Below are 19699 nucleotides of genomic sequence, written 5' to 3' on the forward strand. Positions count from 1 at the left end.
CCATGAAAAGATATCTGAGTATTTAAATATATTAAAAAAATGTGCGCATTGGGATCACATACAATATAGTGCCTCTGAACAATTAAAATAGACTGAATATTAAGTCAAGGTAAGTGATATTAAATAAAATATAGGACAATATGACATATGAACATTTTGTTAGATTTAAGAATGGTTAATTGGGTTAAGACGTGGGGTACGGGGAGGGCAGGGGTTGGTTACAGGTTAAAGTTTATTGATGGAATATGCTCGTTAGAATTAGTTTGTGTGTAATTTTTGTTGTAGGATTTAGATTAGGGGTTAGGGGTTAATATCGATCTCTGGACTCAACCTTTTCCCTTCAGCCCCCTTCATGCCTCAATTGAAGATCACCTAGAATGTTTTCTTCGCTATTATACTGCCTGCTGTGATTGGAACTGGATTTTTAGTCTCTCAGATGTGTCTTTTCCTCCTGGGAGCTGTTTCATGGCTGGTTTTTACAAATAGTCTCTATTTTTCCCATTCTGAATTACAATCATCTAATTATTCCTAGTACATTGAATCATTCTGATAGAGGAAAACTCAAATGTGTACTCAAACAGTACACATGTATGTAACAGTCATCCAGCAAACTGTTTGTTATTTATACTTTTTTGGTATTTATAACTTATTTATTTAATGTACAGCGCTGCGTAATATGTTGGCGCTATATAAATCCTGTTTAATAATAATAATAATAATAATAATAATTTATATTTTTTACAGGATGAAATGTCAGAATCTGGCCAATCCTCAGTGGAAGCAACACCAAGCACCACTGGTACAAAATCCAATACTCCCACATCGTCTGTCCCATCGGCTGCCGTGACCCCACTACACGAGAGTCTCCAGCCTCTTCAGGACTATGGCATGAGTGGAAAAAGCAAGAGGTCCCGGGAGAAACGACACAGCCATAATATGGAGGTGCAGGTGACCCAGGAGATGAGAAAGGTCAGCATAGGTAATTTTCCCGAGCAATCATCATTTTTCAACAATATGCTCCATAAGCCATTTTCTTAATTTAGTTAGATACACTTAATCCCTGTAATCAGGTTGAGAGTTTGTGCTGGCCTTTACTTGGATTGTGTTGAGGGAATTTAGTCAAATGCATGCAGTAGCTAAATATCTGCAATGAAATATGTAGATTTTATATATGGCTGACTTTCTTGGCATCTCTTAAAAAGGCTAATTACCTGGCTAATTTATTTACTTTACTTTACTAGTACTATAGATTGCTTTAAAAAAAAGTTAGATTCTATTCTAGAAGCACATCATTTAACTAGGTATTAAAGTTTTAAAGTAAAGATAACAGAGACTGTTGATCCAGGGAACGTCCGATCAGTAAGGATTTTTTTCCCCTGTTGGAGCAAATTGAACCAGGGTTTTTTTGCCTTCCTCTGGATCAACTATGTTCATAGGGTTCTTTTTCTGGGATATGTTTATTTCTCTTGTGGTTGAATTTGATGGACCTATGTTTTTCAACCTAACTAGCTATGTAACTATATTCAATCCCTAACATTGGGACTGATTTAATAACTCTCCCCAAGGCTGGAGAGAATACACTTTATTCAGTGAAGCTGGGTGATCCAGCAAATGTGTAATGTATCTAGTCCAGGATTGAAATTGTTTCCTACAAAATAGCAAATAACTTCTAAGAAATTCATTCCAGGTTTGCTGGATCACCCAGGTTTACTCATGAAAGTGTATCTTCTCCAGTCATGGAGAGCTTTAATAAACCAGGCCCATTGTGAGCATTCAGAATACGTTCTGAAAGGTAACCGCATGAGTAGGAGAATTAGACATGGTTGAACTGAAAATAATTCCCTCGCCTCCTGCACTAAAAGAGAAGGAACAGTAAAGTAAAAAATGAAAAAATACAGTTATCAGAAAACAATAAAACTAAAAGTGGTATAGGCAATACAACTGAAATATGGATTCCTGGGAGAGATCACTTGCCCAGGAATTAGGAAATACAGAACCAAGGATGAAAATCAGTTTGCCTCAGCGGATCAGGAAGGAATTTTTTCCCGGGCTGGAGCAAAATATAACCAGAGTTTTTTTTTTGCCTTCCACTGGTTTGACTATATCTATCAGGTTTTGATCTGGGATGTGTTTATTTCCCTAGTGGTTGAACATTCCACAAGATAAATAGTTGGAGATTATCGTGATACTATTTCATATTGGTATGAACGTTTCTAGTTCTGTTTAATCATGATTTTTTGTGTCATAGGTTTTTGATACAATATAGTACTTGTCCTGACTATTAATATGAGTTGCTCCTCACACAGGCATGGGAAGCAGTGATGAGTGGTCTGATGTCCAAGATATTATCGATTCTACCCCAGAACTTGATGATCCAAGATTGGAGCGTACAGGAAGCAGGTGAGATCTGGAGAACTTATGGTCCAGTTCACCAAACTACTCATAATGTCCTTCACTCTTTAGCATGTTCTGTGTCATTTATTACCCAGCCCAACTCAAGGCATTGTAAACAAAGCTTTTGGAATCAACACTGACTCTCTTTACCATGAGCTGTCCACAGCGGGATCGGAAGTTATCGGTGATGTTGATGAAGGAGCGGATCTACTTGGTGAGCAGATTTTATTCAGGTTTGAAATACTAATTAGAAATGTATTATAGGTATTTCAGTACTTTTTTCTGTGCAGCGATCTTTTAAAAGCAAAAGAAAAAAACATTCAATGTGCCACTTTGCATGAATGATCATCAATCTCTTTTTTGCTCTATAATTAATGCCTGCTTTGTATTTTCATTTCATTGCAGTCATAGAACCCACTTACTTATATTGGTCACTGTGTAAGATTTTAATACTTACTAAATGTACACAATTTCAGGCACTTATTAATAATGAGTATTTGTAAAGAGCAATAATATATGCTGAAGACTTACTGTTCAGTGGACCCATAAAATAACCTGAAAACAAATCTAGAATGGGCAATTGAAAGAATCAGGATCTGTACACCTATAGTGTACACTTTCTTGCCTTCAACTTCCCCCTTCTACTGCATAGAAGACATCTTCTCATTGGACCCACACATGTTCTGTGCATTATCTATTCAAACCTATGCAGTGTTTAAACATTGCTGAAGCAAAGAAGATGAACCGTTCATAGGACTAAGAGTGCACAGATCCTGCACAGGGCAGAAAAAAAATTCCCACAAGCGGCTGAGCAACCTAATTGGTAATATGTTGCTAGATCAGGAACAGTCTGGTATAAGATTGCCAGTGCCAGTAAAAGATAAAACATAAATGTAACTGGACCAAAGGTGTGTATTAGATTCTTTAAGACACTGGCAATGCAGATCCATTTTAATTGCCATAAATTATAATATATTCTCCAATGTTTGTGTGCAGTGCACAGAGGATATTCAAGTTGGGAAATAAAGATGCAGCAGAGACTGCAAAACACCATATTATAGTAAATATGCTTCTGGGGATACTGGGTAGTTTATGTCAGGGCAGTTGGCAAAAAGTGCAGTTTGTTATAAAATGCACTTATCCACAAAGGTCTCCTTCGCCTTCAAGTTTCTTTTTTTGTATTGAATACTTTGGCATCTATGCATTAGAAATGAAGCTACACAAAGTATATTATAAAGTCCAAAAATAACCTTAGAGATTAATTTGATGTACTAGGAACCCAAGCCTATGTATTTATAATTCTGAGATCATTGTGATAGTCTGTATTTTCTCTAAGAACTGTTTTTCATCAGGTAAGTGTGCAATAACCTTGCATGTCCTAGCTAGTTACGGTATGATTTTTGTTGGTTAAAGGCAATGACTGACCCTGTTTTTCCCTCTGTTCCCTTCTCTCCCTACATCCCCTCATGTCACATCGCTGGACGGTCTGCATAGATGAGTTCTCAGGTGTGTATCCCACCGCTTTCATCTGATCTCCTGTTCATTTTCTCCTCCCTTTTTCCTAGAATCCCGCCTTAATCCTGAGTGAATGGCAATCTTGCTCTCCTGGCTGGTCTGTTGCCTTTAAATAATTAGCCTGCAGTTTTCTTTTCTGGAGGCCTACTAAATATTTGGTTAAAAACTCATATAAAGTTCCATCAAGCTTTAGCTGCCTATTAGTCATACTAAGCACCATGCTAATGCTAGACTCATCAAAAAGAGTTTATTGAAAATAATTACTTTGATTTGCCAAACTTCTGTTGGAGAATAAAAAGATGAACCTGATGGGTTGCTGTAGCTATAAAATACAGTTTACTTGGTTTTCTGTAGTCCAATGTTTCTTAACTTTTTTAACATGGGAGAAGCCCTTAAAATACCTATTCAGGGAATCCCTTCTATAATACAATTTCCACAGCTCATAGTACATTAGCATGATGGTCAATGGGAACAATGCCTCTTGCATTGCTGGCCATTGGGAAGAATGTCACCCTTATAGATAGCCAAAAAGATAATTGGTGTCACATTGGTGTCAGGTGTAAACTGACCTGAGAGGCACAAATTGCTCATTGCTCAAGGAACTCCTAGCAACTCCTGGAGGAACACCGGGGTTCCATTGGTCCTTGGTAGGAAACGCTGCCTAATAGGCTAGTTTTTAATAGAGAGTTGATATTGAACACATCATCAGACTGTAAATCATTGTCCATTTATAAAAAGCATGTCACAGTGAGAAGCCTTAAGCTACATACGCACACCAGATGAGTACAGAAGACAGTGTTGATAGCACTGTCCTGGTTCATCAATAAATGAGCAAGAGTGACAGCTAAACTTTCTTAAGGGGGTGCTGCTCACTCATCCTCTCAAATGAACTGAATGGTGCTGGACCCATACCCATACCTTGAGTTGTTTCAAAAAGCCTCTCTTACTGGTAGAATATCAAACCAGATCATTTTTACACTACCAACAATACCCGAAGCATTCAAGCTTGTCGCTACCTCCTACCCTTTACCCTTTATTGCACTTTATTGCACAACACTATCATCGGCTGGCCCAATAGTTATAATTGTGTTATCTATAGGCCCTTCAGGAAGTACCTGCAGATTGTAAATTGTGCCTGAGTAAAAAAAAGTTTTGCCAGGGGAGAAAGGAAGCTGAAGCTTGGTCATGGGAAGCACTGTGATCTAATAATTTGTAAATGCAAAGCATAACATTTACATATTACTTATCATAACTGTATTCATAAAAAGGTAGGTGCACTTTAGCAGCTGGGGTAATATGTCAGAAATATACAATTAAATAGATTTGGAGCTACAGTGATGACACCGCCCATGTTCTATAAACTGCTCATATATCTGTAAATAATTTACATTTATGGTTAACAACATTCATGAACCTCCTGTGTAAAGTGTCTGAAAGCATTTAAAATTCCCCTATCAACAATTTATAGGCTTTATTTTTAAAGTGTATTTAAACCATTACTTATTGCAGCTTACCAGTCCTTGTATGTGGTTGCTACAATAATTTTACTTTTTCAGGCATTTTTGTTCATTTTCACCTGGTGCAACATACCACCTGCCTCAGGGTGACAATGTTCACTCTCTTCACTGTAGCTGTAGAGGATTATCAGTGCCACCCCAGATTAGTTTCCTGATCTGGACTTCATACATCATTCTTTCTACTTATCTGCATCAGATAGAAATGATTAGTTTTGTAGTTCACTTAAGACAGCTTGCCACTCTAATAACAATAATAACAGTTTAGTACACACGGTTTCTGTCAGGATCACTAGTCACTTTTCTGTACATGGGAAATTAATGCAACCACTACATCTAAGCATCTGTAAGCTGCAATGTAATACATTTTTTGTTCTTGGGTTTACATAAACTGTCATGGGCTTTGCATACACTTTCCTTGCAGAGACTTTTTTGTGGTCCATGGTCCTGGTCATAGGTCACTTAAGGGTTATAGTGCATGGCAATGATTGCTATGTTGGCTGATCTCCAATCACTACTTAACTGCTGCTGTTTTTTTTCCACCTTTCCTCCTGCTGCTCCCTTTTCTCTTCCCATGTGGCTGCGCTCCTAGTGAGGGATGATTTCTTTGGTAAGGCTGAGGCTTACTTTCCTGTCAATCCAGGCCTCATGTACTTTTCTTGCTGCTTCTGTAATTGTTTTTGTGCAGGGAATAAACCGACTTCATTGGTGTGCCATGATTTGGTGTGTGTGTGCATAATTGTGTGTGTGTGTAGAGGTGGTTATTGTAGTTTATATTTTTCTAACATGTATCACTTGGATTTCAGGGTTTTCCAAGACAACTCATATACATATACATTAGACATGAAATCCTTTTATTCATATACCAAGCTCTTCTACAGTCTTGTGCAGCAGTTAAAGTGAATCCAAAACCATCATTCATTTTTGTATAGGGTGGGGAAATAATAGAACCCATATGTTTTTCTGTGTCCTGGGAGACACAACAAAAAATAAGGAAGGAGAAAAGAATATAACACCAAAGTGAAAGGTAATCTCCACTAGGGGATCTATCACTAAAACAGGTCCCCCTTGAAAGCTTTCTTCTCATCTTCGAAAGAGATGTAGCGGAAGAGGAGCGGAGGGAAGGATGGATGAGTCTGGCTGCAGCATTCATAATAGATTGTAGAGGAGAGAGTCGTGTTAGTGGAATACCAGCGAGAAGGATGTTACAGTAGTCCAGACGAGATGTAACTTTATTCAGTCTGAACATGGGCAGGGGAAACCGGGATTGTCGGGTATCCTGGCAGCCAAAGCTGTGCTTTTAAGCTTCCCAAAGGGCATTATCAGAATGCTTTTGGGTACAGGGCTTTTATCCAAAAATCACTTATCCTCCTCTCTCATCTACATAAACCCAATCCCTCCCTTCACTCACCCAGTAGCATTTCAAAGTCAGGTCAAAGTCATCAAACCCAGGTGCGTAGATACCCTGTTGCCGCTTTTGCCTTCATTGCACCTGTGCAGTACAATGCATAAGGCCCTACCTATTTTTCTATACCTTACTGGGAAGCAGCCCATATACATCAACTGGGCTGTACTGGGAAGAATTTGATTGGATAATAGCTATTTATTTATTTATGTAGTAATGGGATCTAAGGGAATGCAAAACGCAAGTAAAGCACATCAAATAAAGCACAGAAGGAAGTTGTACCTCAAATACAATTGTCATTGAACAAACCCAGAAGCTTCTCAACCTAAAGTCAAACTAATGCGCAGACATGGAATATATTCTTCCTTCAAAGCTCTTGAAATCTCTGTGATACATTTATTTATCTGATTTTTATTTTTTGTTTTAACTAAAATTTTTTTTTTTAATTTGGACAGTGTTCAGAAAGATTACCTCCGTTGGTTTTTTATTGTGGTTTGTATCCCTGTTTGGGAGATCCCTTTTGATGACATTATATCACAGACTAATGGTATCAACGTTCTAAAGATCAAATATCTAAATCTGTTTAATATGTTAAAAATAGGGAATAATAAGAACCCCATGTAAAGGATCACCAAGGTTCCCCCATGATAGTCTATCTTCTCCCGTCTTGGAGTTCTTCAAAAAATCAAGTCTCACGAGTTTAATGTTGTACTTATGATGGGATCAGAGGTCACAGTTGCCCGGTGTGGGTTCAATAGTAGAAAGTTAATTTGTGTTTTGCAAAATGTTATTGAATTTTTTTAAACCTTTTACTTGCTATGTTGCTAGGCTTACTGCAGTTTTTTTTTACAATTCCTTTTCTGGGAAGAGGTGTTGAGCTGCAAAAATTCCTAAAAGAACCCTGAATAAGTGAGAGGTAATCTGTCCCCTATTTCTGTTCTGGCAATAACTGTAAAACTGGATTTCATGTCACTATTGATCTCAAAAACAATGGCTAGGACAACTAGATGGTGAATTTCCCTGGCTGAGACATGGACAGCAATAAAAAGGACTGTACACTTTCCCTGTCAGTCAAGATTCTGCTTAAGACGACACAGTCAAGCAGTATACCTGTAAAGGAAAATCTCCAGAACGGTAACACAGGTTATGCATAGAAATCTGACAGACAATATTAGCTTTCCTCACTCTGACCAAAATTAGAAAAAGTTTGTCTAAAGCTGGGGTTTGAGGTGGAAGAATGAGAATGAATGTATTAATGAAGGTGAATAATGTCCTTTAAAAGGCCTCTAACTAGTGTATTGCTCTTCCAGGGATGGGAAAAGAAGTGGGCAACTTGCTCCTAGAAAACTCCCAGCTTCTTGAAACCAAGTAAGATAATACATTTTCTGTGTATTGTAAAGTGCAAATAAAGACTATTAAGGGCTATTATAGACTATGAGGAATAAAGCATTTAAACAATAATACAAAATGTAATAGCTTGCAGTCCCTAAATAGAGTACCTGAAACGTTTTTTTTGTTTGAAGTTCTGTTAGTAACATACTTCAAGTCCTAGGATAACAGCAATATCCTAATAACAGTACTATATTAAGACAACAAAAACAAGATACCTCACCCTCTACTAGTCTATATAACATACTGTAGAGGGTGGTGCCATTGTTCTCAGAAATAACTAAAGGTGCGTACACACTTCCAATTTTTATCGTTCCAATCGAACGACGAACGATCGATTGGGCAAAAAATCGTTCGTAAAAAAGTAAGTCTGAGAGCACAGGTTTTCTAGGAAGGCCAACACAATTGTTTTTTTACTTGTTACTTATTTGTTTACAAATATTTACCAGTCCAAAGATGATCAGATATTACATTTTTGTTTTTGAGTTTAGAAGTGCTTTGAGAGCATGTAGGTAAGTTACAGATATGAGACAATGGCTGGAAGAATCAGCTGTTGTATGGTTATTCAGTAGAAGTATTTCATTTTGTCCTAGTGTCCATGTTTATGTTTTTTAACTTTCAGCAAGATCTTGAAGAATGGTTTGGGGAAATCCATTTTGACCATAATGATCATCTCCAGTTTGTGGTAGCCAAGGAGCATTTTGGGCAAATGATTTGTCATCTTTATACACCTACTTTGTCATACAGCAACCAATCAAAACTATTGGTTTGATCTTTGTAAAGCAACAAAGAACAAACCTTCAACTCTATACAGAAATAGAAAAAAGACTTGACACAGTTCATCACGTGACCACAAATAGGTGATTATTTTGGCCATTTAGTTTAGGTTTTTATTTCCTGCAGGCGCTAGCTAGAGGGATGGTAGGTATTAGTTTTTAAATTATAACTTCCTTGAGCTAGACTTAATATTTTATTTTAATTTAAATGTATACAAATATAAAGGAAGAATAGATTGTACATCTCATCAAAATATAACTACATCCTTTCTTTGGTATAAACAAAGTCACAGGTATTTCATATCCACAAATAACCTGCTCTGTGAGACTTTCAGCTTGAAAAAAAAAAAAACTACGGTCACTGCATCATGGAGTGAATTTATTGCACTGTGATGATGACATTTATGCATTAAAGGAGCTTATGCATTTGATATTGAAGGCCCACAGATGCTTTTAGGTTACTTGTAAGTATTAATATTAATATGTACATTGTTTTCTTAGCTATTATATCTTATGTTTTATTTGTGTTTCATTTAACCTATTTAGGAATGCATTAAATGTGGTTAAAAATGACTTGATCGCAAAGGTGGATCAACTCTCAGGAGAGCAGGAGGTTCTTAAAGGGGAGCTGGAAGCTGCTAAACAGGCCAAGACCAAAATGGAGACTCGCATTAAAGAGCTGGAGGAGGAACTTAAGAGGTATCAGTGGAAATAAAACCTTGCTCATTATATTGCATGTTTAAAACCAAGTTGAACCAAAATGTTGTATTTGTTTTTGGATCGAGTCGAGACAGATTAGAGTCTCTGTTAGTCAGGACAGGAAGTGATGGGAAATTTCTCAAACAGTTACAATGCATGATTTCTGGTTCTGCAGTGCACAGGATGATGCCATCAACAGATAATGGTTCCACAGGCAACAATGAGCATGTAATCTTTGCAGTTTAGTGGGAGCCACACTGTAAAAGTAGCTTTGATGCTTTCCTTGGAGTTCATCTTTAACTTTTTACATACTCCATCCAAAAAATAAATACTGGAGTTAAGCTTTGCTCTAGTTAGCTCATGCCAAATCATGTAGACGCTCCTTATCTCAAATTTTTTGTTTTAATTTAACTTCGCAAAATAACATTTTGTTTTTTTGCTTTGGAATTAGGGTGAGGTCAGAAGCTATTGTGGCCCTACAAGAACCCAAAGAGGAGGTGGAAGAGGTATGTTCTGCTGGATGGCAAACAATAATAATGCATGACACAGGATTTTATTAGTACACAATATCATTATATAGTGAAACAACTGCTATGTTTGTATACAGATGCAAAGTACATATTTGCTAATCGTACCAGTTTTACTATGGCTTGCTCACACAGGCTACTAACAAAGTTAGTAAAATGCTGAACCATTTCAGATGATTTGAGTAGATTTTTTTGCTGCTCAGTTATGTTGATTTGCTTCTGAGTAACTTTGGCTTCCTATCCTTGGACCAAAGACCAGATTTTGCCTGAAGTGCTAGTGAACTCTGCTGTGGCTTCTTAGTCTTGATTCGCTTTCTGAATGTTATATAGTTTGATGTAAATGACAGGGATAGACTTAAATCTGCTAAATATTTGTTATGCAGAATTCCATTGTAGCCTAAAAGAATTGTCCAGAAGATTGTTCACTTTTTAGAATGATCCCAAATATTTATATAAATGGAGTTAACTCTGTGTTGTGTCCTTTTTTTAACTCTTTTTCAGAGTTCCTCTCCCCTGCAAGATAACATCCCTATTGCTCAGCGCAGGCGATTTACCCGTGTGGAGATGGCTCGTGTTCTGATGGAAAGAAACCAATACAAGGAGCGTCTCATGGAATTGCAGGAGGCAGTACGGTGGACAGAGATGATCAGGTGCTGACATCATTCTTTCTAGACATATGAAAGTTTTTTAGGGTGTAGAATCACAAACACTTCATATCTTAAAAAAAAGGTTATGTATATGTGTATAGTGTGTAATTATATATGTGTGTTGGGGTTTAATTTTTGCAGGGTCTTAAAAAGATAAAATGTGAATGTATTGTGCTGTATGGATTTTTCCTTTTTCCCCCCAGCCTACACTTTAATGTCAGTACACACATGACAGCAGACAAAACAGGGCAGACCTGTGTATTTCCTCATTTGTTTAAGCCAATGTCGTTGTCAAGAATTTTAATGTGTATGTCATTTTAGGGCCTCCCGGGAACACCCGTCTGTCCAGGAGAAAAAGAAATCCACCATCTGGCAGTTGTAAGTACTAATATGTCATGTATATGACAGTTAGTGAAATAAATGTATGTGCTTATATCTCTCAGAGGAACTCTAGACAGGTATTGGCATCTGGATACTTTAGAGGATTGAAAATGCTGCCGCTGTTTAGAGTGTAATTTGTACCTGTCAACAGGAACAGAGAACCTAAAAATGTCTACTACTTTGGTAAAAAAAATACTGTGCAGACAGTTGAGTAAAATGTAATACAATACTTTTAGTGATCCATATTTAATTTTTTATACTGTTATATGTGTATTTCAATACTATTATTTCCTCTGTGGCTTAAGATTCCATGGATTCCAAAATTATCCCAGAGGCTCAATATTTCATTTTATAACTATTGCTAGAGCATGGAAACATCAACAAAAAATGACTTTGATAATGATCCATGAAAAATTAGGAAGCTTGCTAATGACAAAGTGGAGCTCTTTGGGAGGACCTTTGGTTCCTGGAATAAATAATCATAATGAAGGAAAAAAACAATTTGAATGTGAATTTTAAATGTGAATTAAGTTGAAAACACTTAGAAGGGCATTTATTAAGTAACAGTAAAGGCTTGCTCAGACTGACTGCAGGAACAGCGGATTCTGTGTGATTGTAAAGGCTGGCACCTTCCAGCTGCTTACTGCCCCACCAATAGGCTGAATACTAATGAACCAATGTTTGAAAATTTTACAGTGTGTGGCACTGAAACACTTACTGCCACTCTCATTCATTCCTTATGGGTTAACGCCAGTGCGATACGACATGTAGTGTCAGAGGTGTGAGGAAGCAGTAACCACACCGCCACATCACCGCCATTCTGAACTAGCCTTTAGGCACAAATCAGTCTGCTTCTCGTTCATCAAAGTCTCTGCAACAGGTTTATTTGTTATCATCCTGCCTGTTTTCCTGGGAAGGGAAGTAGGGCAGTTTGCAAATTTATAACTGAAAATAAGACATATATGCACTTTATGATAAGATGTATTAAGTGGCCATTGAAAAGTTAAATGTGTTATAGTGCTACTTTAAATCAGCTTACTCATGCTGTAATCATTTTAGTAAATAATTCTAACTTATCTTCTTATGTGTAACCTAGCTGTTCAACAGAATTGATAAATCTATCCCATGGAAGGGAGGATAAGTCCAGAGGAATGCCATACAGCTATACTATTTTCTAGATTTTCACCCAAGTTGATCACAAATAATATCTGCATATGTAAATCTCGTGTCTGTGCAAGTCTTTACAGTGGGAAGGTGTTAGTAACACTTCCGGTTGCCTCTTCCGGTTGCCACTCTCTACAAATCATATTAGAAAAATCTATATGGAATAGTTACTATTCAATTTTGTTTTTTCCCTCTTATGGTTGTATTAACTGATGAGACCTAGACGAGTGTACTATAAATCATACCTGACTGACTCACATATGCATTACGTTTTTTTTATTAGTAGAGAACTTTATTGATTAGACATACAGGAATAACAATGCAGACTATATACATATATACATGTGCGTGTATGTATGTATATATATATATATATATATATAAAATGTATGTGTATATATATATATATATATATATATATATATATATATATATATATATATATATATATATATAAAATGAAACAAGGTAGGTAAATAAAAGTGCATTTATTCTGTTGTTAAATATATTTATTTCTTTGTTTTTAGCTTCAGCAGACTGTTCAGTTCATCATCCAGCCCTCCTCCTGCAAAGAGAACCTACCCCTCTGTCAATATCCACTACAAGTCCCCAACACCTGCTGGGTTTAGCCAGCGCCGAAGCCACACAATGTGCCAGATTTCCACAGGGGGACGAACCATAGAATTTTTCCCTGATGAGTAAGTCCATTTTTTTTCCCTCCTGCCTCTGTTGAACCTTTAGTGTTAAAGCCCAAATTCAGGCCAAAACTTTTCATATTAGTGATAGATAGGGCCACATATAGAAAAACAACTGTTAATCCATTACTGACTAAAGCTCAAAATCAGGCCAAAACTTTTCACAGTAGTGATAGATATGGCCACATATAGAAAAAACAACTGTTTATACATTACTGACTATACTGAAAAAGTTAAAAAGTTAAAGCTGCCTTAAAGCCCAACTAAACTTTGTTATAATGATATAGAATAATTCCAGGAGCAACAAAACAAAAGGTGTACAAAGTCCTAAAGTGTAGAAACAATTGGAGAAATACTTGTCCCTGCCAGCATGGTGAAGAGAAGTAGAAATTACTTCTGTTGTGAAGCAGTGCTCTCTCTTTGCAAAGGTCCAACAAATCTTCAGTTGGATCAGAGCTAGAAATATCCAATCAGCATTCACTTCTGGTTGGTTCTTAGGGTAAAATTACCTGTGTAACCCTATCCCGAAAAAGCAAACAAATCAAAGTATTCAGAAGCAAATCAGAAAGAGCAACCTACATATTTTTGTTAAACTGAATTCCTTTGTACTGTGATATATTTTATCATTAATTAATGATATGGAATCAGTAGTGTGAATATGTTACCTTATTGGTGAAATAATTTACACATTCTTAAATGTATAATTTGTTGGATAAATCAGAAGGAATAATATTTCTATTTATAATTACGACCTAAACATTTTCTTTCTTCGTAAGCCATCTCCCTTCTGTGCTAATTTTGTAAAAGTAACAAATCTCATTTACCTAACCTTTCACTCCATTTTAACCCTCAATGTGTATGCTACTAAAACAACAATCACAAAAAGTGTGTGCCATTGCTTGCACGTATTAGTAACAATAATTTAACCAAGCTAAAATGTCCAGTAGGATCAAACCTTACAGATATGGTTTCTGATTAGTTCATTTCACAGCCTTTGCATTTGCACTCCACTGCTTGCCGATAGCTTGTGCATACTGCTCCTACTAATCACAGTGATGTGGAGATGAATTTGTTTTGGTGAACCTGTCAGTGTTTAAAGGCCCAGGTGTCACTGGGAATTTCTGCTATTACATTTATTAGCAATACAACCCTTCTCTATGCAACACTCCGATTTAGTTTTACTAGTGAGATTATCTCTCTGATTCAACAGGAAAACAGACACCAAAAAAGATATTTAAGATGGGGGGAGTATCACACAGTAGGAGGGGACATGCAATGTCTTATGGTTATAATCAGTCATCTGCTAAATGTAGCCACTTAAGGGGCACCAAACAATTGAAATCGGGCACCTAATAATTGGTAACCACACACCACAACTTGACTTTCAGTATAAACTAGCCCTTAATGAAGATAAATCTCTGTACAGGAACCCCAGAGAGAAGTTACAACCAGGCTGGGATTATCTTCCTTCCCCACTCTATACAAAATTGAAAGGCACTTTTTGTTACAGTCTCCAAGACAGACCACACATATGTGTTCTGTTTTAATATTTTTAAGCAGACATGCTACCTAGGAACAGATGCCACACACGCAGTTGGTGGGCTTAGCTGGACCTTAGCTGTCAACTCAGGAAAGGTATGTCTAGTAACAAACAGCAGCAGCAGCAAAAAAAAAAAAAGGCACAGAAATAACTGTTGTGACTAAGGGCATGTGTTAGACCTTGTTCACTTTGAATGGGTTTCATATACAAATTAACATGACTGCTTAAATGTCAAAAACTGCTTGAAGGTCAAATGTAAGTCAGAATGAGGTCAACTGCAGGTAATTTGCATTTGTCAATGACTTCTGAATGAACTCAGACAAATCTTAAACTGATGTCATCAATGCAAGCCCAAATCCCTTTCATGCAATCTAGGAAAACTGTTTACTTTAAAAGTTTAAAATTAAGTAGAGGGTCGCATTTAAAAGGCTGACAGGTTCACTTAAAAAAAAAAAGGCTGCAGTAAATGGCAGATCAGCAATGCAGCTCCTATTCATTTCAAGGTCACACTGCTTACTAGGAACATTGCCCACGCACTGCCTGTAACCCTTGCTGCTTTGCTTTCTGCTCTCCCCCCTGACGCTCTGCACCCTCTCCCTCTCTCTTTTTTTCTAGATTGAGGAGTAACACTGTGGCTTCTCTCCTCAGCGATTGTGCGTCCACAGCTCGCAGAGAACAGAAACGGGAGCAGTACCGCCAAGTGCGGGAGCATGTGCGCAATGATGACGGTCGCCTGCAGGCTTGTGGGTGGAGCTTACCTGCTAAGTACAAGCAGGTTGGTGGCTCAGCTTCACTTTATTTGGTTTGCCAACTGTTGACAGGGAATAGAGTAAGCTATTTTACATGCTGAAGCAATATCTGGATATTCTGGATCTTGTTAAAAAAGTATTATAATGTTCTCTAATAATCTATTTCCTCCCCCAAAAATGGTTTTATCGAGGGAAGGAGAACTTTGAAGCCTACAATAGGATAATCATAGACATCTCAGGTCTTCCAGCATAGAGGACAGGCAAACAGCAATGGTTTTTTATTCTTCTGATTAAACTGACCCTGTGTAACTTCTGTCCAAAACTTTTTTAGAAAAGAGAATGTTGAAGTATCAACGTCTATCTGTCTGAAGCAAGATTTCTCTGTACAGCTAAGACACAACAGGAACAACACAATTTCTCAAAAAGTCCCACTTTTTTACAGTTGCAACAAGAACGAATTTCCTCATTGGAGGATTGCCCCTCTAACAGTATATTCCCGTCACTTTTTTTCCCAGTGGTATACTGAGATGACAAAAGATATAATTAAATCCCACTGAAGCAAGTACAGACAACAATAGAGTCATAGAGCCTGATTTAATAAAGCTCTCCAAGGCTGGAGAGAATACACTTTCATTGGTGAAGCTAGGCGATCCAGCAAATCCTAAATGGATCTGGTCCAGGGATAAAAACAGATGCTAACAAATAGTTAATGACTTTTTAAGAAATCTATTCCAGGTTTGCTGGATCACCCAGTTTCACTGATGAAAGTGAATCCTCCCCAGCTTTGGAGAGCTGTAATTATTCAGGAACTGGGGTATGCAGAACATGCAAGGTATAAAAATTCACCAGCACTCTGGAACAGGAAGTCCTGTGTAAGCTGAAAGTCACTGGGAATATGAACACAAACCTGGTTTTTGCTTTGCTAGGGCAAATAAAAGGTTTGCTAAGAAGGTATAGCCTGAATGTCTCACATGTATGTACCACACTGTTTGACAGTGCATATTTGTTGTTTTGATGATTGTTTTTTGATGATTGTTTTCTGGGTTTTTGTAAATTTTGCTAGAGGTGATTCTATCTGTCTGAGTACTCCTAATTAACCAACAAAACATAGGTTCTGAATCGTCACAGAACTGTGATAAATTTTGTTCTTATAACATTTCAGCTAAGTCCCAATGGAGGCCAAGAGGATAATCGTATGAAGAATGTTCCAGTACCAGTCTACTGCAGGCCTCTTGTGGAGAAAGACCCCACTATGAAGGTAATGGCGTAATCATCTGTTTGTGCCTGGCAAAGCAATATCTGGAAAATTCATTGCTATAGAACACACTGTTTTGAGATGATAAAGACTCTTTGTTGTATTCCTCAGTTGTGGTGTGCAGCTGGAGTGGATTTAACTGGTTGGAAGCCAGTTGAAGAGGAATCCGCAGTTGGCGTCAAAGCAGTAACTTGTCGGGATCCTTTGATGACTGAATCAGAGGTGGAAGGGGAGAGCAAGAGCACGCATACCTCACCAGAGAAGAAGAAGGTGAGGACAAGGCAAATACATTAATAGATTGTTACCTCTTCTGTTTATAAAATTAGCAGTAAGAGAGACAATACTTAATATTAGCTCCTTCTTGGCACAATGGACCTCACCAATGACTAAGCTGGCTAACCACTACCATAACATGCTAGCTTTTTTATCACAATAAAATATTTGAGGTCTTGAAATCCTTACACAAGGAAATAATTCCTGCAGTTCAGGTATTTTTCTTCCATATGGAAATTTTATTGGGTGTGCATTGCACCATCATTTGGCTGTGTAACAACCAAAACAGTTAGATTGAATAGACATTTAAAGGGATTATTGCAACACTGATAACAGGGTTTTGCATGTTTTAGGTAGATTTGGCATTTTTATACAAATCTATGTTAATAAAGCACCTGCTTGAATGTAGGGTTATGATTTTATGTGTTAATGTAGTTCAGAAGGAGGTCAACTGCAGTTCAAATGCACATGTCAGTGCAATTATTGATAATCTCAGAAGCATCTCAAACTATTGTTACATTGATATCATCAAAACGATCTTCAGGCCTTTCAACATTGGCCCTTTAGGATTGGTTTAGGAATTGTGACCATGGCAAAGTTGTTTATTGAATAGTGTTTAATATTAAATTAATTCCATCTCCAGACCAAGGAGCTTCATGAAGCTGATGCCACTTCCAGCCGAGTATGGATCCTTACCAGCACTCTGTCTACAAGCAAAGTCGTCATTATTGATGCCAACCAGCCTGGTACCCTGGTAGACCAATTCACAGTCTGCAATGCTCATGTGCTCTGCATCGCCAGTATTCCTGGTATGATTATACATCAAAACAAATTCCATTTTCACCTGTTCTGTAACACTTCAACTTTGTATTAAGATTTCTTTTTGCTCCTGTGGCAAGCAGTCTTTTCCTCGAGAATTTTTCATTTGAGAGGTTTTACAAAAATGATGAGGTCAGTGCAGAGCTTGTCCATCAATGTGGCAAACCAACCATGTATCTGTATCTGTCTAGGAGATACTTGGAAGGGGATGTATGTGCTATTGGTTTTGGAAATTTTGTTCGGAGACAGAATGCAATACACAGCAGTGTATTTGCAGTGAAATTTACCTCACAACAGAACAAAACACTCCAGAAATGCCACCTACATATGTTTTATAATAAATGCATAAGTAAGTTGTGACAATTTTCTTTTCCTAAAAAAAAGGTATGCTTTAAAAAAAATAGTCTTTATCATACTTTTTTTAAAGGTATATACGTTGTGTTTTGCAGCTGCCAGTGACAGTGATTACCCACCGGGGGAAATATTTCTGGAGGGAGATGTCAACCCCGAGGATTCAGGTGACACTGACGGGGTCCTGGCAGGAATCACCATTGTAGGGTGCGCAACTAGATGCAATGTGCCACGAAGCAACTGTTCCTCTCGGGGTGATACCCCAGTACTGGACAAGAGTCAGGGTTAGTGGTTCCAAAATCTGCACATTCCAGTGCAAAATTGCTGCCAGTTTTAAAAGGATAAATATTGGCTTCAAGGTTTGTACAGAAAGATGAGCACACAATGAATTACTGAAATACTAGGAACTACTAGGATACTAGGAACAGCCATGACTGGTGATCTTCAGTGTAAACCAAACATCAAAAAGGACAGGGGAAAAGAGAATACTAAATATCTCCAGGATAAGTATTGTTTATTGCTACTTATGATAAAAAAATGTGGAAAATGCAGAGAAAATTAAATAAAGAAAACAAGAGGCATGTGAAATCGGAAAAACAAAATAAAAGTAAAAAAAGAATAAAGAAAGAAAAGAAAATAATAGAGGGGCCCTCATTGTGACCATTGTCTGCCACCAGGAAAATATATTTTGTCTGCGTTGCTTGAATCCATTTTTTTACACTAAATGACTGTGTCTCCCTTTTCTCTGGAAATGTCTGCCTCCTTTGCAGCACAGCATCAGTATCCACCTGGCCGGTCCCCCAGCTTGCACAACTACGTACTGGCCAAAGCCAACATTTATGTTGAAGGCAAGACTCCCAGCATGAGGGAAGGGTTTTTCAAAAATTTGCGCTGGGACCCATAGATCTGTAGCTACATCACTGATAGAATATTTCCTAAAGTCATAGTTATCAATATTGCTACCTAATATCCAATGTTGTTGGATGAATGAATCTATTTTAATAACGTTCACCTCTAATGAAATTCTGATTTACACTAATCGATTCTTTAAACATAGGGCACTCCACTATTGTTATGGACCCTCTAGATTGTATTTACTGTGTCTAAACCATAAGAATTTATGGTTATGTGAATTTTTGTGATAATTCTATGTTTCATCAGGGGAGGTTTCCACAACCAGTAATGGAAAACTCAACCAGCACCAATCAACTGAAGAAGCTACAGAAGCCCTGGAAGTATCAGAATCCACTACAAATGAAGCAGAACCATCACAGGTCCGACCAGGGCTACTCACAGAACATGTCTTCACTGACCCGGCACCTGTGGCCAATGGCAGAGTTTGCAGGTAAGGTTAATGCCAAGAACAATGTAAAAATGAATTTAAATTTAATGTATGATATCTTAAATATGCATGTAAATGCAGTACATTTCTGTACATTTTACCATTTAAACATCTTGCAAGTAAAGAAAAATTCCTACTAATCATTCAAAAATGCAAACAGTTTTTGCCAAATTGAATTGGAACATGCTTAATGATAGAATGACTCATACCCTAAAGAATACCTTGGGTAAATTTGAAGACATATGGGAACCTTGGATCTTGTTC

The 19699-nt window shown here is 37.4% G+C and overlaps 1 protein-coding gene across 15 annotated transcripts in view; it reads left to right on the plus strand.

Moving 5' to 3' along the window:
* MAPK8IP3 (mitogen-activated protein kinase 8 interacting protein 3) overlaps window positions 1-19699 on the plus strand; it is a 55613-nt gene that overhangs the window by 24693 nt on the left and 11221 nt on the right. For 5 of the 15 annotated variants that reach the window (XM_072417687.1, XM_072417692.1, XM_072417693.1 and 2 more), the window contains 17 exons: window positions 745-979; window positions 2307-2400; window positions 2490-2608; window positions 3889-3900; window positions 6016-6033; window positions 8139-8196; window positions 9540-9692; window positions 10144-10198; window positions 10721-10869; window positions 11188-11244; window positions 12939-13109; window positions 15262-15421; window positions 16558-16653; window positions 16762-16920; window positions 17567-17732; window positions 18192-18377; window positions 19255-19438. In XM_072417687.1, coding sequence (XP_072273788.1) covers window positions 745-979; window positions 2307-2400; window positions 2490-2608; window positions 3889-3900; window positions 6016-6033; window positions 8139-8196; window positions 9540-9692; window positions 10144-10198; window positions 10721-10869; window positions 11188-11244; window positions 12939-13109; window positions 15262-15421; window positions 16558-16653; window positions 16762-16920; window positions 17567-17732; window positions 18192-18377; window positions 19255-19438 — 2072 coding nt within the window. The remainder of the gene's footprint in view (window positions 1-744; window positions 980-2306; window positions 2401-2489; window positions 2609-3888; window positions 3901-6015; window positions 6034-8138; window positions 8197-9539; window positions 9693-10143; window positions 10199-10720; window positions 10870-11187; window positions 11245-12938; window positions 13110-15261; window positions 15422-16557; window positions 16654-16761; window positions 16921-17566; window positions 17733-18191; window positions 18378-19254; window positions 19439-19699) is intronic. The other 10 variants (XM_072417691.1, XM_072417698.1, XM_072417700.1 and 7 more) reach the window with 5 other exon arrangements.

This window comes from Pyxicephalus adspersus, chromosome 7, assembly GCF_032062135.1.
Source record: "Pyxicephalus adspersus chromosome 7, UCB_Pads_2.0, whole genome shotgun sequence".
Lineage (NCBI taxonomy): Eukaryota > Metazoa > Chordata > Amphibia > Anura > Pyxicephalidae > Pyxicephalus > Pyxicephalus adspersus.